General features: G+C 38.0%; 1 protein-coding gene across 2 annotated transcripts in view; it reads right to left on the reverse strand.

The window, feature by feature from the left end:
* Window positions 1–17,467, reverse strand: part of SPTLC3 (serine palmitoyltransferase long chain base subunit 3) — an 83,627-nt gene that overhangs the window by 42,696 nt on the left and 23,464 nt on the right. For both annotated transcript variants that reach the window (XM_038132327.1, XM_038132328.1), the window contains 3 exons: window positions 9,071–9,262; window positions 7,386–7,540; window positions 6,329–6,477 (listed from right to left, as the gene is read on the reverse strand). In XM_038132327.1, coding sequence (XP_037988255.1) covers window positions 6,329–6,477; window positions 7,386–7,540; window positions 9,071–9,262 — 496 coding nt within the window. The remainder of the gene's footprint in view (window positions 1–6,328; window positions 6,478–7,385; window positions 7,541–9,070; window positions 9,263–17,467) is intronic.

Genomic DNA, 17,467 nt, shown 5'->3' on the forward strand with positions numbered 1-17,467 from the left:
AAAGGAAATGCTCAAGTTTTCTTAACATTGCTACCAACTGACTGGGCTTTCATAAGCTGTCATGGGTGTCATAAATCTAATGTCTAATGTGTAATTTACTGATTCTCAGAAAAAAAAAAAAAGTAGATTAGTTTTAACAGAACTCCCAGCTGAATTCAGATCTTCTGGTTTTGTTTCCTTTTTTTTTTTCCTTTAGAAAAACACAAGGTTAAAATTTCCACTGTAAATCCAGCATCTTCGTGCCAAAGCCTGTATGGCAGCATCTTAAGTATCGGAATATTTTGCATGCAGATAACATCATATATCAGAGACACTTTAGGTATTAAACAAGTCACACAACCCTTAATTCCTACAGATGCCTTCAATTCCACCTGCTAGAAGACGGGCTATCCAGACTATTAATCTTGCATTGCAAAGCATGCTTTTGCAATGGTGAAATACAAGGAACAAACCTAACCCAATGATTATAAATTGATTGCAAACTGGATTAGTTATTTATGAGAGAGTAGGCACAAAAAGGAAAAGGATGTTTGTGGACATGACAAAAGATAATTCTTTGCATGAACTGTTTCCTAATTTATACCATACCCTATCAGAAAATAGCTAAGATTATGAAATATGGGTATAAATACACACACACACACACACACACACACACACATATATATATACATACATGCACACAAATTCTCATTTTTGTGGTTTTATTTCTCCTTAAGATCCCACTTGGAAACTCTAAATTATGGGACATTCAGTTCTTTATCTCTTTCTCCAAACTGAAAAATCAAACATTTATTCATGTTTGTACAGCATTATGTTTAAAATGAGCCTTGGCCCTAACTAAAGCTTTGAAGTAGTATAAAAGAAAGAACAGCCAAATAACTATTTTTATCTTCTTGAAATGCTGCTAGAAATTCACATTAGGCCTTAAAACCCAGTGGAAGGAGGTGAATGAGTTGGAGCTACTTCTGTATATTAAATGTTGGCAAAGATTTTCAGATCTGCTTTTTAGAAATGAGATCACAATCAAGTGTAAAAAAATCCTCAAACAAAGAAAAAGCCCTAAACCTGAGTGCAAGTTAGGTGTTAAAGGGTAATCTCCTAACATGCCCTCCAGAGTGAATCACTCTGCAAGTGTTCTGTGCAGGCTCCATCTTGTTTTCTGGTCCAAGGCATAATCACAGGAGAAGTATTTCAAAAGGCAGGAATCCTGCCTGGCTGCTTAACCAGCACTAATCACACGTTTGCTGCGGTTACTCACGTATGTCATCTCCATGAGGAATACTGGGGAGTTAGATAAACACAGCATTGTTAGCACTGGCTGCCCATGTGACAGTCCTGTCACCAGCCTGGCCCTAGGAGGGCTCAGAGCACGATAATCTGCCTTATCTTAAAAAAAAAAAAAAAAAAGTGTAACTTTGCTGATTTTGTTATCATCTGCAAGCAGCAAGCAGGAAACTAATCTGCATGTTTCTCAATAATTCTCAGTCACATTGCTTAGAAAAGGCTGACTATAAACACTGAACAACAGGATGGGCTCAGACAAAAGGCTTTTGAATCTGCCTTTAATAGTAGCCAGCTCCCACTCCAGCCATTAAAATACATTGCTTTGCATGGGAAAAAGGACTTTACATTCAAGTTGTCATTCTTTCATATTTTTTATTATATGGAGGGAACACTTGCTATTTCATATTTATTTAGGTTCCTATGTGCTGGCAGTTTTATTAAGCTAAAAAAAATCACACTTTTGAGAGAAAAATTAAAATGCATGTAACAGCAGAGATATTTTTGGGAGGCAGTTTATATGGGATGCCCTAACATTCCCAACACTCCAGCTGGTTAAACAGTTGGTGTCCAGTTACTTACGGAATCATAGAATGAATCACAGAATAGTTTGTGCTGTAAGGAACCTTAAAGATCCTCTCATTCCAATGCCTTGGACAGAGACATGGACACCTTTCACTAGATCAGGCTGCTCCAAGCCCCACCCAGCCTGTCCTTGAACACTTCTAGCAATGGGCATCCACTGGACAACCTGTTCCAGAGCCTCACCACCCCCACAGGGAAGAATCTCCTCCTGAAATCTAATCTGACCCCACCCTCTGACAGTTTGAAGCCATTCCCTCTTATCCTGTCACTCCACACCCTCGTAAAAAATCCCTCCCAAACTCTCTTGTAGCCACCTTGAGGTACTGGATGGCTACTTAAATCCTACAACATTCAAGAGTAATTTTCTCAGACCCAACATTTATTCCTAAAAACCAAAACTTCCTACTTCTTATTATGTCCTAGTTGGTTTCTTGACGTATAATGAACAAGACAAAGAAGTAAAAAAGATTACCTTTTGCTGAACCTACAGGAGAGACTGCTGCTGACAAAAGCTGATTTAATTTAAATAACACCCATGGTCAATTTTCTCAGATACAGTAGGTACAGATCACTCTGTATCCTCTCTTGGCATCTCTCAGAGTCAATGACATCCTGAATCAGGTACAGTTTGGGTATTTCTAGTAACTATCAGGGAGCACTCCTCTGCACACATGGCCAGTGTCCCTTAGAACACAAGGGAGTGTGAAGGCCTGGCATCTGTAGTGTTATAGATACATATTATAATATTGGCTTTTTGCAAATATTAAAGTGGATTTTATATGTGTCATGTTCAAGTAACTTTGTTATATAGTTTTTATTTCTGTTGTTAATTAATCATAGTAGTGAAAGAGCTATGCTTGTGTTAAAATGCCTGCTTGGATGGGATGACACCCAATGAACACAGGAAGAGGACACCTGTACAGATCTGCCAACTAGCAGCACCAAGGCCCAAAGTGGAAGTGATAAACAGGAACCAAAACCACACCCAAGAGACAGGCATGCTCTAAAAAGGCAGACGCGAGGAGGGGCCATGTAAAATAGTTCCCAGGATATGTAAACTAGGCTATGCATATGCATAAGGGTCTATGAATATGCAACAGGCTGATGTAAGGGAAAAGGTATTTAAGGGGTGTCCCTGAAAGTGACAGTGTGTAATAACCTTTGCTCCATGGTCTTTGTCTCCTGTTGTCCTTTATGAAACTTCTTACATTCTCACAGGAGAATGAACATGTTTTTCACAGCAGCAATGAGCTCTTTGGGTCTGGCAGCCTCCAGCATGTAGGTGAAAACCTTCTACCAGCTTCATACAATGCCCTGTACAGCTGGTAGTGGGAAAGGACAGTGAACCCTGTTCACTGTGACCACTCTTCCACATCACACATTATGTTGAAAATGTCTATAATTTCTCCCCTTAGGCTCTTCTTTTGAGACAGATGACAGGCATTTGTGACAGCTGGAGACAGCAAGGTCAGCCGATCTTCACTGAGCTATCTGAGGCCTTCATTGATCCCTGTGGCTCTTCTCTTACACTTTCCAGTTTTGTTAATTACTTTTGATCAGACCAGCACAGAGTACTCAAGACAACAACAAACAGCAGTTTTATGCAGTAGTGTACTGAGGCTCTATGGTTGGCTTTCTGTGTACTTTCTAGTAATTTCTAGTGTTTGTTTTGCTTTCTGATCGTGGAACAGCAAGTTAATTCTTCCATGGATGTACCACTTATAAATTCAAAATCTTGCTCCTAAGGGCTAATAGCTAGCTTGGTCTTAAAAAAAGGAAAGTATTTTTATTTCACATTGAAAGTCCCACAAAACCCTCAGAAATGTGTCTGAAATGATGCCATTATAGTAAGAAAGTAATTTATTATTATTATAATTAAGAAGAGCATGGAATTAAAAATGGATTGAAAACTCTTAACTCTTTTTATGGGGGATAAGTCTTGGAAGGTCAGCCACTGTTTTCATCAGTTTTAACCCTGTTCTAAGAGGACACTACCTGCAACAGCATTCTGATATGATAGCATTGTATGCCCTCTCCACAGCCTCCATAGTTTTAAGAGCAGTGAAGGCAGAAGACCATAAAGGACAGTTTTACCATCATGTATTCCTTCAAACATCACTCACATTATTTTTATTTGTGTCCTCTTTGTTTTACCCTCCATCTGAAATCCTCTGAAAGTAGTGGAATGATTTCTCAGAAAGAGAACTACCACTGCTTAGAGAGAGATCTTGGTAAAACTCAGACATGCCAGACACTTAAATGCACACAAGCAGAACAGTACTTTCAAAGTGAATTGGCTTGAAAATATAAATACATTCAAGTGCTCTCTTGGATTAGAACCCTACAGGCAATTTACAGCCTTGGCTCTTGCAGCTCACCGCACTTCCACTTCAAAACACTTTAGCTCCACACACAATAACAACAGAAGTTTTGAAATGTGATCTGCCCAGAAACAAACTCATCCTGTTCCTTTTATCTAAGATGAAGATGAGAAATGATAATTTATAAAGGTAAGATGTTTCGTTCAGACCCTTCCCTGTCTCTCTCTTTGATATATCTAACTCAGAATTTTTCTGTTCTACTGTGATGAGAATGGAGCAAAAGCCCATAAAGGAACAAGGAAAGAGGGTATCCACTGTGAAAAAGAGGCTGTTTTCCTGAGGTCGTTTGTAGAGATCTTGGTGACAGACCAAAGAGCCAGCACCAACAAAGGAGCCACTGCTCAGTCCTGCTCTGTTGAGCCACCTCTCTCCATGGAGCACACAAACACAGGCCCTCTGCTACCTGCCCAAGATGAACTGCTGTGACTGCTCAGTTTCACCAGCTAAGCCAGGCCTAAACAGCCTGCTTTCCTTTCTTAATAGGCTGATGTCCAAGCTGCTCTCCAAAATCCACTTCCAGAAGACTGAGACTCACAAGGCTTTTAGGATGCTCTTTATCTGTAGCCCGTTCTTGCGTTGTGAATAGTCTTGGGACTGTTTGTTGTGAAGGCAATTAGAATGAATCTCAACCCTTGCTCAATCAGTCAAGACAACTTTGAATGCAGCACAGGAGTTCAGATGGAGAGAATATCCTAGAAATCACTATACGTCGGCTCTCAAATAGATGGGATGAAGTTACTTAGTAAGATTTTTAGTATTTGAACAAAGAATCATCTTTTAATAAGTTGGGTTGGGGGTTTTTTGGTGTTTTTTGTTTTGGTTTGGTTTTTTGTTTCTGCTTTTTGCTTGTTTGTTTATCTTTTTAAGAACAAATCTTTCAGTAAAAAAGTTCAGCAAAAGCTACAGAAGAAGAATCACCAGCCATAATCTTAGATGTCCTGAAAACAAGTTGAAATGCTCTTAGACAAAATGGAATCTGGGAGAAAAAGAGAGAAAGCTTCCTTCAATACCTCAAAGGACTAGTAATGGTGACCACTTTCAAGCATGCAATTCAGGTTAAATAATAATATACTGCAGTCACCAGATGGGTCACCTACAAAAGGAAAGCAGGGTCAATCTGTAAACCCTCTCTGAGTGGTGTCACTGACATAATTATTATTGGCAAATCAAACCACAATGACAAGATAAGAAGCAGATCACAAAGTTTGCATTACTTTTTCTTCTGCAATGGAGACTTTATATAAAAAAATAAATTAAATACAGTATTTTTTCTGTAAGATTTATGGAAGAACATAGTTTATGTTGAAGATAAAAATGTAATTTTTTTAGGTTGCTGGATTAGAAAAAATAAATCTTTTATAGACTTCTCCTATCTGGGAAGCCTTCTTCTTCTTCTTTTTTTTTTTTTTTTTTTAATACTCTCAAGAAAGGTAAAGCCTGAAGAGAAACCTTCCCCTGCATTTCTCTGGTTTGAAACTGTTTTTTTTTTGAAATGTAAGATGATTGTACCATAAGGGATGCAAGGCTTTGTGGTGAAGGTAACACTGCATGCAGCCTACAAAGTAACAAAGCAGACAATCATAACAGATAAAACCAAAAATGTCAGTGGAGCCTTCCTGAATTTATTTGCTAATGGAAAACTAGAAATTTCTGGTTTGTGCCAGTAGTATCTCATAAAACATTCCAATGCATTCTTAGAACATAGGATTAAAAACATTATGCAAAAGATCACTTTACTAATCTGAAACCTTTGTGTGTGGTAACTGATATAAATCTGTGATGCAGTTGAATTTGCCCCAGAAAAATTGTTGAAATCTCAATGTGGTCTATGTTTCCATCATTAAAAATCCCAGGCCAGTAGACAACATGTTTGGTTTAGCTTTTCCAAAAACCAGTATTAGTTTTCCTTTTGGAAAAAACCCTCACGTGAGAACAAATAAAACACAGCATTCCTTTTAATTGTGAAACAAGTAATTGCTGATGTGATTAAAGTTCTCTATATCTAATTCTTTTAAGATATCTGTGAGAAGAAGACTATAGTTACAGAACCTTTGGTGGCCGTTTTGCTGGTTACTCACCCATCTCTTGCCTGGTACTGCAGACTCCTGTCCCGTATTTTTCTAACTCTATGGTCACAGTTTTCAAAGCATTAACATCTGTTTCTGCAAAGCCGAGGTAGTTATAAGAACCCATATTGATTACATTCTTGATAGTCCTTCCTGTAAACCTATAATAAAGCAAATTTTGAACAACAGTGCAATTTTCCTTCCAATCCCAAATGAAAAGAAAAAGACCCCAACATTCCCACCAGATTTTGTTCCAGCATCAAATTCCTACTTGTGAATTCACAATCCTAATATTCTAGCAGCCCAAATTTTTTTTCTAGCCTTCCTCTTTTCCTAACTAAGTACTGCTTCATGGTCAGAGTGCTTTCTAGAAGCCATGCTGTAGATGGCAATATACTGGTGTGGGACCACTGGCTGCTTTTATGGATTTAAATAAACAAGCAAACCTACGACTTTATTTAAGGAACAACTTACAGACATTAATTTTTCAAGCAAGTTATCAGCTGTTTCCATTAAGTCATCAGCGTTCTCATACACAGACAGAACTTAAACTTGATGAAAATATGGCAAACACCATGATACATTCTCAATAAGCTCAAATATAGCCAACCTGCACATTGTCTATGCTGTGAATTCCCATAGCTGCGTAATTCAGGTGCAATACACCAAAACCTTCAAGCTGTAATCTGCTTAAAAGCCACAGCCAAAGACTCACTATGAAGGCAAGAAGCCGCATTCATGCAGTGCAAAAAATTATTATATGAAACCTAACCAAGGGATAAAAAAATTTTGTTGTAATATTCAGAGTCAAGGTCTGTTGTTATAAATGGTGTGTGAGCAGTCTTGTGCCAACACAGCCAAACCCATTTGCGATTGAGCTGGAAATCTATTCTGCATTTCCAAACAAATACTCAGAAGAAAAGGGTCAGATTGTCAGCATGGTGCTGACTGCAGAAAGAAACATGCTGGTGGATATTAGACAAGGATGTGGACACAAGTTTCTGTGCTTTGCAGAGGTGTCAGGAGTATGCTCACGAGGCTGAGAGCAGCACAGCGTAAGATGACTCACCTAAATGTCCAATTGTAATCATCTGTAACACGCTCCATGAGGTCAAACTGTGGCCCAGGGACACTGCAAATTGGACGATTCCAGTTATCCCGTATTCTCAAATAGAGGTTTCTGGTGTAAAAGTTCTCAAAATCTTGATAAAGTGGCACAAAATCCTGGTTTGAAAACATGCAGAGGGTTATGTTGCTGTGAAAATAATCTCCTTCTGTACCCAAGTCATTCCTATTAACAAGGAAAAACTGATTCATCAATAAACAAGAGACCCATAGCAGGCACACGGTCCTGTGTCACTTACAACTCCAAACATACTGTATACTTACAATAATCCTTTTAAAACATAATGTTATATTTCTTAGAGGGTAGAATATTTTGTTTCTGTTTAAAGATTGGGGGGTTTTTTGGCTTCTTTTTTGGTTGGTCAGGTTTGGTTTTTTTAAAATGGTAAATAAGTTGGTCTAACTCTCCCTATATATCCTGCAAGTTGGAAATGGAAGATAAAAATCAAGATTCTTTCACTTGAAGAAACCAGTTGCTTCAAATCAAGCATTTTTCTATGTGTGGAGCAGACTGCAGAAAAGTAGGATAAACAACTCACTGCATTTCATGAAATGCTGGATACATTAGACAAAAGCTAGTCCAATGTATGTGATTTGGGCATTACTGGACTAGGGTGGAGATGCAAACATCCAGTTAAGACAATTTTTTTTTGGTTGAGAATTAATGAATATCCATGGATGTTACTTGGAAATTAAATTTAAACAAAGCTTTATATGAAACAGCAATATTTCCACGTTGGGCACTGCATACAATAAACTGATAAAATAACATGGCATGCAGTTAACATGTGTGGGGAAACTAAATAAACATGTAATCCATAGTGAAGGACAAAAAAAAATGTAACTGGCACAATTGGAATTAACAAATGGTCAGATCATAAAGTGAATTGACAGTGATATTAAGTTATGCATGCATCTTTAAAAATCTAAACCAGGAAACAATTTCAGGAGTTTTATTTGCAAGAGAAACAGTAAAACTCTTCATGTTTTTCCTTCATTATGCCAGGTGTTACCAAAAATGATGACTCAAACTGCACAGAGAAGAAGGAGGAACCAAAAATTTGGACGAAAGAGGAACCAAATTCCAAACAAAGTTGGAAGGCAGTTGATCTTGCTAAGGTGCAAATTTCATTTGGAACTATATGAGATGGAAAAAAAATTGGGAGTTACAAGAATTCAATTATAATAAAATTAGAACTTCCTCACTGTGAAGGACCACATAAGATAGCCAGATGGGACAAAGGAAAATCGGGGTTGAAGAGATTTGGAAAGATGATATATTCAACAATAAGGCATATATTTTCTTTTTTCTCTTTTTCTTTGGATTGAATTTTCTTTTTCTGTGGATTGACCCAATATTCTGAGATCCTGTTTTGCCAAGTGTATTATGGCACTCTTAGAATGAGGTGAACATGTCCCTGGGTAAAAATGATGACTTTACATAAATGTAGGTACATAATCATACACATGCATACAACTCCACTGGCAGGGTGTGTCACTCCTCTCACCCCCGTGCAACGTTCTGTAAAATGAAAGTTGTCTGCCTTGTAACTTCCACAAGTTGCTGTAAATCACTTGCAATGAGAGGAAAACTCAGCTGTGGATACATAATGACTTCTTCATACATACTTTTTGTTGTTCTCTCTCCGCAGCAATGTTACGTTTCTCTAGTCCCCAGGCTCTCATGAAATCTCGCAGGTAGCCAAATATTGTTCCCACTGCAAACCCCACGAAAGTAAAAACTGCAACATACATTGGTGCCTGTTCAAAGTGCTCAATAAATGTTTTTTTGTAGAGGGTTCCGTTTGATACTCCATTCTTCTGAAAAAAACAGAACAGAAACTTCTGATTAATACATTTGATCTCATCAAAGCTTTGACCTTAGGGCAATTTTTTTCTCTAATTAGGAGAGACATTTAAACCTCCCACTATGTATCAGCTGAAGAAGAGGACCTTTAACACTGCAGTAGCTACTGACCACTACAAGTATCTTCCATTTTCCCTCCTCTCATGTCCTCAGTTGCAGATGTCTTCAACACCACTCCCCTGTCTATTTTGAAACATATGAAACTTATGAAAGATTGGTTATGTATTATTGTGCAATTGGACAATTATATCAAAGGTGATTAAATGGAAACCACAATACTCTGTCTCGCAAGAGAGGGCTATAAAAAGGGAAGGGCAGCATTAAAAGCTCACCTACACTATCCCTGACTGCTTCTGGAAGTCTTGTGTAACCAACCCATTGCAGCAACTAACCTATATAAAACAAATCCTGCCTAAAACAGGGCAGCTTTACCATGATGTTCTCCAGACCTGAGAAAGTATCCAGAACTGTTATGATCCCTGCCTTCTAGTTCTGTTCTGATTTCACAAATGCTTTTAATCCTATTTTCAGTAACGTCTCCCCTAATTCTAAGGCTACTGAAGACTAAATAGAGAAGAGGAAAAGTAAAGGGAAAAAAAGGAAAAAGACACGCAGTCTTGCTTGCTGGAATTAGTGATCTCATTGTGAGCAAATTCTAGAAATTTACAACAGTGGGTGGACAAAATATTTTTTCATTAAAATACACTGAGCTTTCAATTTTCAAATTAAAGAAGGCAAGCTTTGCAGTTGCCATATTCAATAGGCTCATCAGACTATTCTTTGGAATAGTGGTAACTCCCTTATTTTTGCAAAACATGACAGCCTTTACAGTTACTGTCCAGTAACAGCCAATCTGCTAATTCAAAATTAACAAAACACAATCCAGAAAGAAACACTGCCCTGTTAAAAAAAAGCCAAAACCAAACAAACAAATACCCAAGACATATATTTTGACATGTTATAAAGCAAAACTGCCAGCACATGAAGAAATACCATTAATACATTTCTGCCTGTGGGAAGGATGACCTAAAAATGTGTATTACCTAGTTATGCAATGTAGCAAGCTGAAATAGAATATTCGTATTAAGAACAATTTCCAATTCACTATACTTGTAAGGACAGAATATTATTGATCTTCATATTGCATTAAAATGTATTCATCCTCACAGGATTTAGGTTTCTGTTTTAACTTGCTGGTCCAATCACTGGATTCCCCAGTGGTTTTGGAGGAGAAAAAGAAATTTTAAAAAAAAAAAAAAAAAAAAAAAGCTTTGTTGGGCACTAGAGAAAATAGAAAGGCTTTTAAGAAAACCCAAAAAAGAAAACAAAATGCTGGTTGGGCTGAATAGAAACATAATTAGACTTTGGAAACACTTACTGCCCTGCAGGGAAGAAGGAATGCAGGACTGGCTCTCACCATGTAAGGGAACATCTCTGAAGAAATGATACACATGCACTCCTACCTCAAGCTAATTGCTCTTTTAGGGCAACCTATTTACCATGAAAAACATTTTATGAGTATGAGTTAAATACATGGTGAAGTCAAATTTCACATGAGTCACAACAGCTGTGTGCACATAGTGATGAGATAAAGCAAATATTTCAGAAAGGATTAAGCTTGGTCCTATTACTTTACGTTTGCCATGGGCTAAGAGCGTGTTTATGGTCATCTGTGGAAATCCAAGTGGCATTGTAGTTTGATGTTCTTGAATGAATTGGCATCAAGCTGTGATGATGTGATAATGCACCTGAGCCCAGAGGAGAAAGTCATGATGTTTCTGTTAATTGATTTTATTAAGAAATGCTTTAATGCTGTAAACCTTATTGGTTAAGAAACTGGAAAGCTCCTATCAGACTTCTGCACTGTAACATCCTTCTTCCACAACAAAACTCTGCTGTTGTGGAACTCTCATTTCAGCAGGTGCCATTTGATGCAGTCAGTACGACACGTGTATTTAACCAGGTAACCACTGTCACTGTCCTTAACACCAACAGCTGGGAGGAACAGGCATAGATAGTAGTGAAGTATGAAGAATGTGCAGCCAGATGTGACCCACATTCTCCAGGCCGTGCAGGACAAAACCCAAGAGTCTTCAAACAATTGGTACGAGGCTGGGAGAACAAATTCAAAAAAACACAGTGACTCCTTGTCTGAAAATAAAGTGAGGAAAACAAAGAGTATTTAAACCATCCCTAGAGTCCCACAAATAAGTAAAGAGAGAGTCTCAAGAAAGAATAATCAAAACAAGGGGATTTGCTGCTTCTGGAGAGTGGGAGAGTGGTAGCAGGGATGTTTCTGTGCAGCATTTCTGATCCAAGCATGGGGTGTATGAGTGACTGACTGAACATCATGTGGATGTCCAATTTCAGCCAGTCTAAAGTTGCTGAACTGGTCAGTGAAGCAATGGCTGTCATTTTGCACGACAGAACTGTTGACTTTTTCTATGTTATCATCCAGTTTTATCTCAGAAGAAGGAGGTGGATTTGTGGACTGTGCACTTAGAACAGTGGCTATGTAGTGAAGGGAGATGTAATTCAACTGTTGCTGGCACTGAAATCAAATACAGCAGATTTCCTACAAATGCCTGAAACAATTCAGAGATCATTATTTACACCATTACACAGCAGATACTCTGCTGAATTATGTCTTATTACCTGTAATAACACCTGCAGCAGACAGTACATTTTCTACTCCATACCTGAAACTGTAGCAATTGGTTGGGCAAGATTCTAAAAAACATATATATCCTTCCAACTTTAGCAATTGGTGGCTTTGAGATTTTATGACTCTAAGACTGTATTATCACATTATAACAGTCATCAGGGGATAACTGTGAATGTGTTCATCATTTTTGAACCAGAAAATGTTGGGGAAATAAATTGTGACTTTTGATAATTTATTTCATCTGTAAAAATGTCCTTCCTTTTTTATAATAAAATTACTTGACAGTGTCATGACAGTTTACTTTGACTGCTGTGCTCTCCTACTCAGTCAATTACACAACTCATAATTTTCTATACTTAAATAAATTCTGCCTCTCCATTTGTCTCCTCCCAGCCTAGAAGAATCTTAATTTATGTAATTCTAGTCCCATCTCCGTGTCCTTACATGGAGTTGAACTCCAAAAAATAAATAGAAAAATTCTGTATTTTCATGCTCAACTTTCTCTTCACTCTGCAAAAATCAATAAAACCTTTTTGAGATGCAGAGGATGTGAATTAAAATTGCATACCCCACTTGAGGGCACAGTATGGATTTATACATCTGCAAATGATGCTTTGTCTTCTTTTCTGTTGCTTTTTAAAGACTGTTAACATTCTATTTGCCTCCTTGCCACAGTTTACAGTTTCACCTCTTACGATTGCATATATCCTTCCTCAGTTGCAAAAAGACCAAATTTACAGAACACTGCTGTTTGTGCATTCTTGGGACCATTTTCCCTTCCAATTAATAATTTGGTTTTTATTTAGACATCTGCATTTTTTTCTGATCTTTTGTCAACATTATACACACTACCAACAAGAAACTTCTACAGTGTTTCTTGTTCAGGCCTAATTTTTCAGCAACCTGGAGAATTCTGTACTGTCAACACATATTGTCATCTACTTCTCCTCACCCCTTTTTCCACATCACTGATGAAAATATGAGAGCACATGGCCAAAGAGTGACCCCTGGGGGACTCCATTCCCTGCATTTCCCTCATTAGCTTTTCAAAAATTGTTTATTTGTGACCCCTAATTTCTCTGGCAAAAACAAAGCAACATAAACAGCAGCCCTGAGTTACTCAGCAACTTCATCTTTGGCTTCCTTCAAAAATCTTGAGTAAATACCTCTTGTGATATGTTAATCCACAATTTACTGGCTTTTAAAAAAAATTCTGCTGGCATCTCAAATCAAAATAGTTTCTCAGTGGCTTGCCACAAAGTACATTTACCTTCCAGGCACAAATGCAGGGAATCTACTGGTGCAGCATAAAGACACTCAACACTGAAAGGCAATGGGTGAAAGTCAAAGAGAATGGATTTTTTTTTTTTACCAAGGAGTTTTACAAGCTTAGGATTTCATCAGCTTGTTGGAAACCAAAAGTGCAATCGGGATATGCAACTTTTGTGTGCTGATCCTCTGCTTAGCTGGCTTCCAGTGAGATACCGCAGCAAGAGAATTCCTTGCAGCAAGATTTTGATGCCAAGGAGGTCCACAGGAGTGATGGCAATGCAGCAAAGTCAGCTTTAAGCACAGTACCTCTTAGACTCCCATTTTTCCCATGTAGTATTTCAAAACTCTCCCCTAATAGAGAACTCCTTCCAAAATGCCTTCAGTTTTTCAAATGGAGAAATCAACTCGGACAATAAATCTCAGAGTGCTATTAGAAAGGACATCAGTATAAAATACTGATTTAAATTTAAGGGACACTCAATTTTAATTGAAGTATCTTGCCCTAATAATAATGTAAACTCATCTTGAATTCTATTAAACACACTTCTGGCAACACCTTTACAAGCAATAGTTACAAAACACATTTTCATTTGCAAAGAAGAAAATTATAGCTATGCAACAGCTGCAAATATTTGTTCATACTACTGTTAAAATTAGGAGATAATTTTTCATTGCATTTAGGTCCTGCAGCCCCTGGAATTGTGCTAATTGGCATGAGCCAAATTTGCATCAAGGGGAGAATGAAGAATTGAACAGCCACAGTACCAAACCTGTGTGCTGGCCATGAGTAACTCCCCAGCAAAGAAGTAACCATGTATGCTGGGTGAGTGGAGCTGTATCAAGGAAACTGAGCCCCAAAACCCCATGTTTTCATGCAATTCTGTTCTACAGAGACAACAAGCTCTAATTAAATATTCTCCTGCTATTACCTCTAATTCCAATATAACAGCAGTAGGTGCAGACAGGTATATCCTTGAAATAAAACTACTGGGAGAACAAGTCCTTATCTTTAAATAAAAGTTCCCTGCCAGGAACAAAATCTGATCCAGAGGTGGATGTAACTTTATGTATGTTTCTGGATCAGATTTTATCAAGTTTTTGTATACAACCTATTAAAAACCAATGCAAGCTGACTGATCTCCATAATGCTTCCCATACAGATATGCATATGAAGAGAGAGGTGTTGAAAACTGTGAGCCAAGTGACAGCCATGTTTGCTCAATATCCGACAGACCTACGAGATGACAGTGAAATCTTAAGCAAATGAGGACAGAGTGCTCCTACAGCGAAAAAAACCCCATGGGAGAATAGACACAATTGCTAATGCAACATCTGATTGCTTGCAGACAGTTTGGTTCTGAATAGATGTTTCCTCCCCAGCGTTTGAAGAGCAGCTGGGACAGGACCCTAAATGGAGATGATTTTAGATGTCCTAGGATGTGTGAGACAGCCACATGGGGAAGAATATAAATATCTACATAAATAATGACATAAAAGAGTGACAGGATCTACAGAGGCCTGTGATCTTCTGGAGCACTACAGGATTCCATTTCAGCCACGGGAAGAGCATGGTCCAGCTGAATCCCACTTAGCACTTGCCACTGGATAGTCACAACTTTAAGGGCCTGGTGTGCAATTCTGTCTCCTATAGATCATTGTCACCAGAGGGCTGGCTCCCAAAGATAAAACTGTCAGGTTCTGTGCAAGCTCACCACGTTGACTGTCATAATTTTCCCAAAATCACTTAGGAATCCATTAGACACTGGAGGTGTCTGGGTGATTGTGTGCCGTTCCCAGGAGAGAAAAAAAGGAAATTGAAATTATGAAAGCAGAAGTTCCCTGTAATGAATATACTATTGACACAAATTTGGATTACTTCATAAATCTCCCCACTTACTGGCAGTGATATCCTTCACTTCAACTTAGTGTTTTCTTTTCTGTAACAACACATTTCAGATCTTATAGGCTCAAGTTTCTAAACCATAAACCAAAAATAGCTACACAGGGAATTCATAGATTACTGAACTATAAAGACAAGACTTAAAATAAAAATAGTTGTGAAACTTATAAGTTTCTAACTTATAACTTAGAAATTAACTTATAAATGCTAAAATGAAGGTTGCTGCCTCTTGCAATGTGACAAAGCCACATGAAAGTGGCTACAACACAAACTACAAGTGGCAACCAAGCCAAAAAAAAGCTTTGGTTGTTGTAAGTGAGCCTGCAGAATCCTTGTTTAGACTGATGATTGATTTCTACTGACGTTTCAAGAAAAAAAATATCCACCTGGTAGTAATACCATGAATAAAGACTAAGAGTAAAGTCTCCAAGACAGTCCAGAAGGTTTAGGAAATACAGGACACCCTTGAAATAACTTAGGAAACCGTGTACTCTTGAACTTGCAGAGATTTAGGATTTAACAATTCAGAAACTCTAAGAAGTTCACTCTCTGTAAACAGCAATAAATGCTGCTTGTTCTGCTGTCTGAGGTTTGTTTGAAGGCCGGGTCTTCACCACACTTTTCACAAGCATCAGGAAATGGCTCTTCATTTGTTAATGAACTGTCCTCTAATTGCTGACTAAAAACTTGCAGCCTCTCCTCAAGACAGCACACTAGAGGCAAACACCACAAAGGTATGAAGAGATCTTCACCTTCCAGACTTGCCTAATCTATTCAGCTGAACACAAATCAAACTACAACATATGAATCCTGCAGCAATTCTTTCAGCATCAATACACAAGTCTTGCAATGCTGACTATTACATTAATACTGTGAAAATACAGGCATGAATGACAAACACATTACAATATACTGTGAAATGCTGTTATGTAATGAGGAGAAAAATACTCATACTGGATAATTTTCAGGCTAACACTGTAATGTAAAAATGAAACTTTTGATTGCAATATAGTAGGTTGGGAGGATAGAGAAGACTTTCTCATAAATACCATTCAGGAAGACTATTCAATAGTGGCAAGTGTTCCAAACAGGAAGAAATATGAACACAGAAAGTACACATTTTATCTCAGTCCTGTAAGATTTTATTAAGATACTGATATTAATTTAGTAAGTGACTTATCTGATATATCAGAAATTCTACCACTGCAAAAGTTACAAGCAACATGCACTCCAGCATCAATGAATGTTAATTTCACCTATTAAGAAACTGCCTTCTGCATGCAATTTTTGCAAAACCCACAGAAAACATCAGCAGGTGTTTTCATCTTGCATGAACTTAGTCCAGCAGGCAGAACTGCACCTTGCAGAATGGTCACACCACAGTGCTTGTCAAAAGAAAAGCCACCTGTAACTCTTTACAGCACAGGAGCTCAGACTAATGCACACAGACTCAGGACAAAACCCAGCTGCAAACCATGAAAATGCAATCTGATGAAGGGGAGAAAAATCGTAGAAAACACTGTTCTGAACTTCAAGGTTCATAAATTGCAATGTAAACCATAACAGCTCCTACCCAATATCAAATAATTAAGGCATTTACATCAAACGGTACATGGGGGATAAAAAAACCTGCACAGCAAGCTCTTTTCCCAATGGCTTTACATCTGTACATTTCAAGCAATAGCAAGAAACACTAGAAAGAAAAAGTAACATGATTGTCTCAAAGAGCTGTTATTCTCCTATTACTCCCAGAAACTTCAAAGTGACTCAATGTAAATAAGAAGGCATGAGGGCAAAGATGGAGCCTAATACTTTTAAATTATTACAGACAAAACAATAAAGTTCACTACCCAGAGAGATACTCACAAACACTAAAAGGTATTTCCTAACCTCACAGCAATTACAGAGCAGAAAGCCAGGCATGTGGAATCAGGGAGAAGTGGATGAAACACCTGGGTTACAGCAATCCCCACATAGTTTGTGGTGTCAAGTTGCAGCATTTGCTATGATTTCCAAAGCTTGGGGTAAGTTACAGGATTCACACTGCTTAGCTGCATCAGAATATTTCCTGATCATCCTATCCTATGGCTTTGGCCTTAAAAATACACAAACAAAGATGATGATGAGGTGGTATCTCTTCAAAGGCTGCCAGTTTCTGCACATGACTGGTGGTGATCTGGTAATAAGGGAAGCTACTTCCAGAAGTGATCTAGCATTTAGAAATTAATCCTATGGAGATCACCTACAGTTTTGATATGAAACTGTTTATTGGGATGGAGACTGTAATAGTGTAAAGATTCTCAAGATGTGCCAACCAGATTT

This window comes from Motacilla alba, chromosome 3 (genome assembly GCF_015832195.1).
Source record: "Motacilla alba alba isolate MOTALB_02 chromosome 3, Motacilla_alba_V1.0_pri, whole genome shotgun sequence".
NCBI classification, from domain to species: domain Eukaryota; kingdom Metazoa; phylum Chordata; class Aves; order Passeriformes; family Motacillidae; genus Motacilla; species Motacilla alba.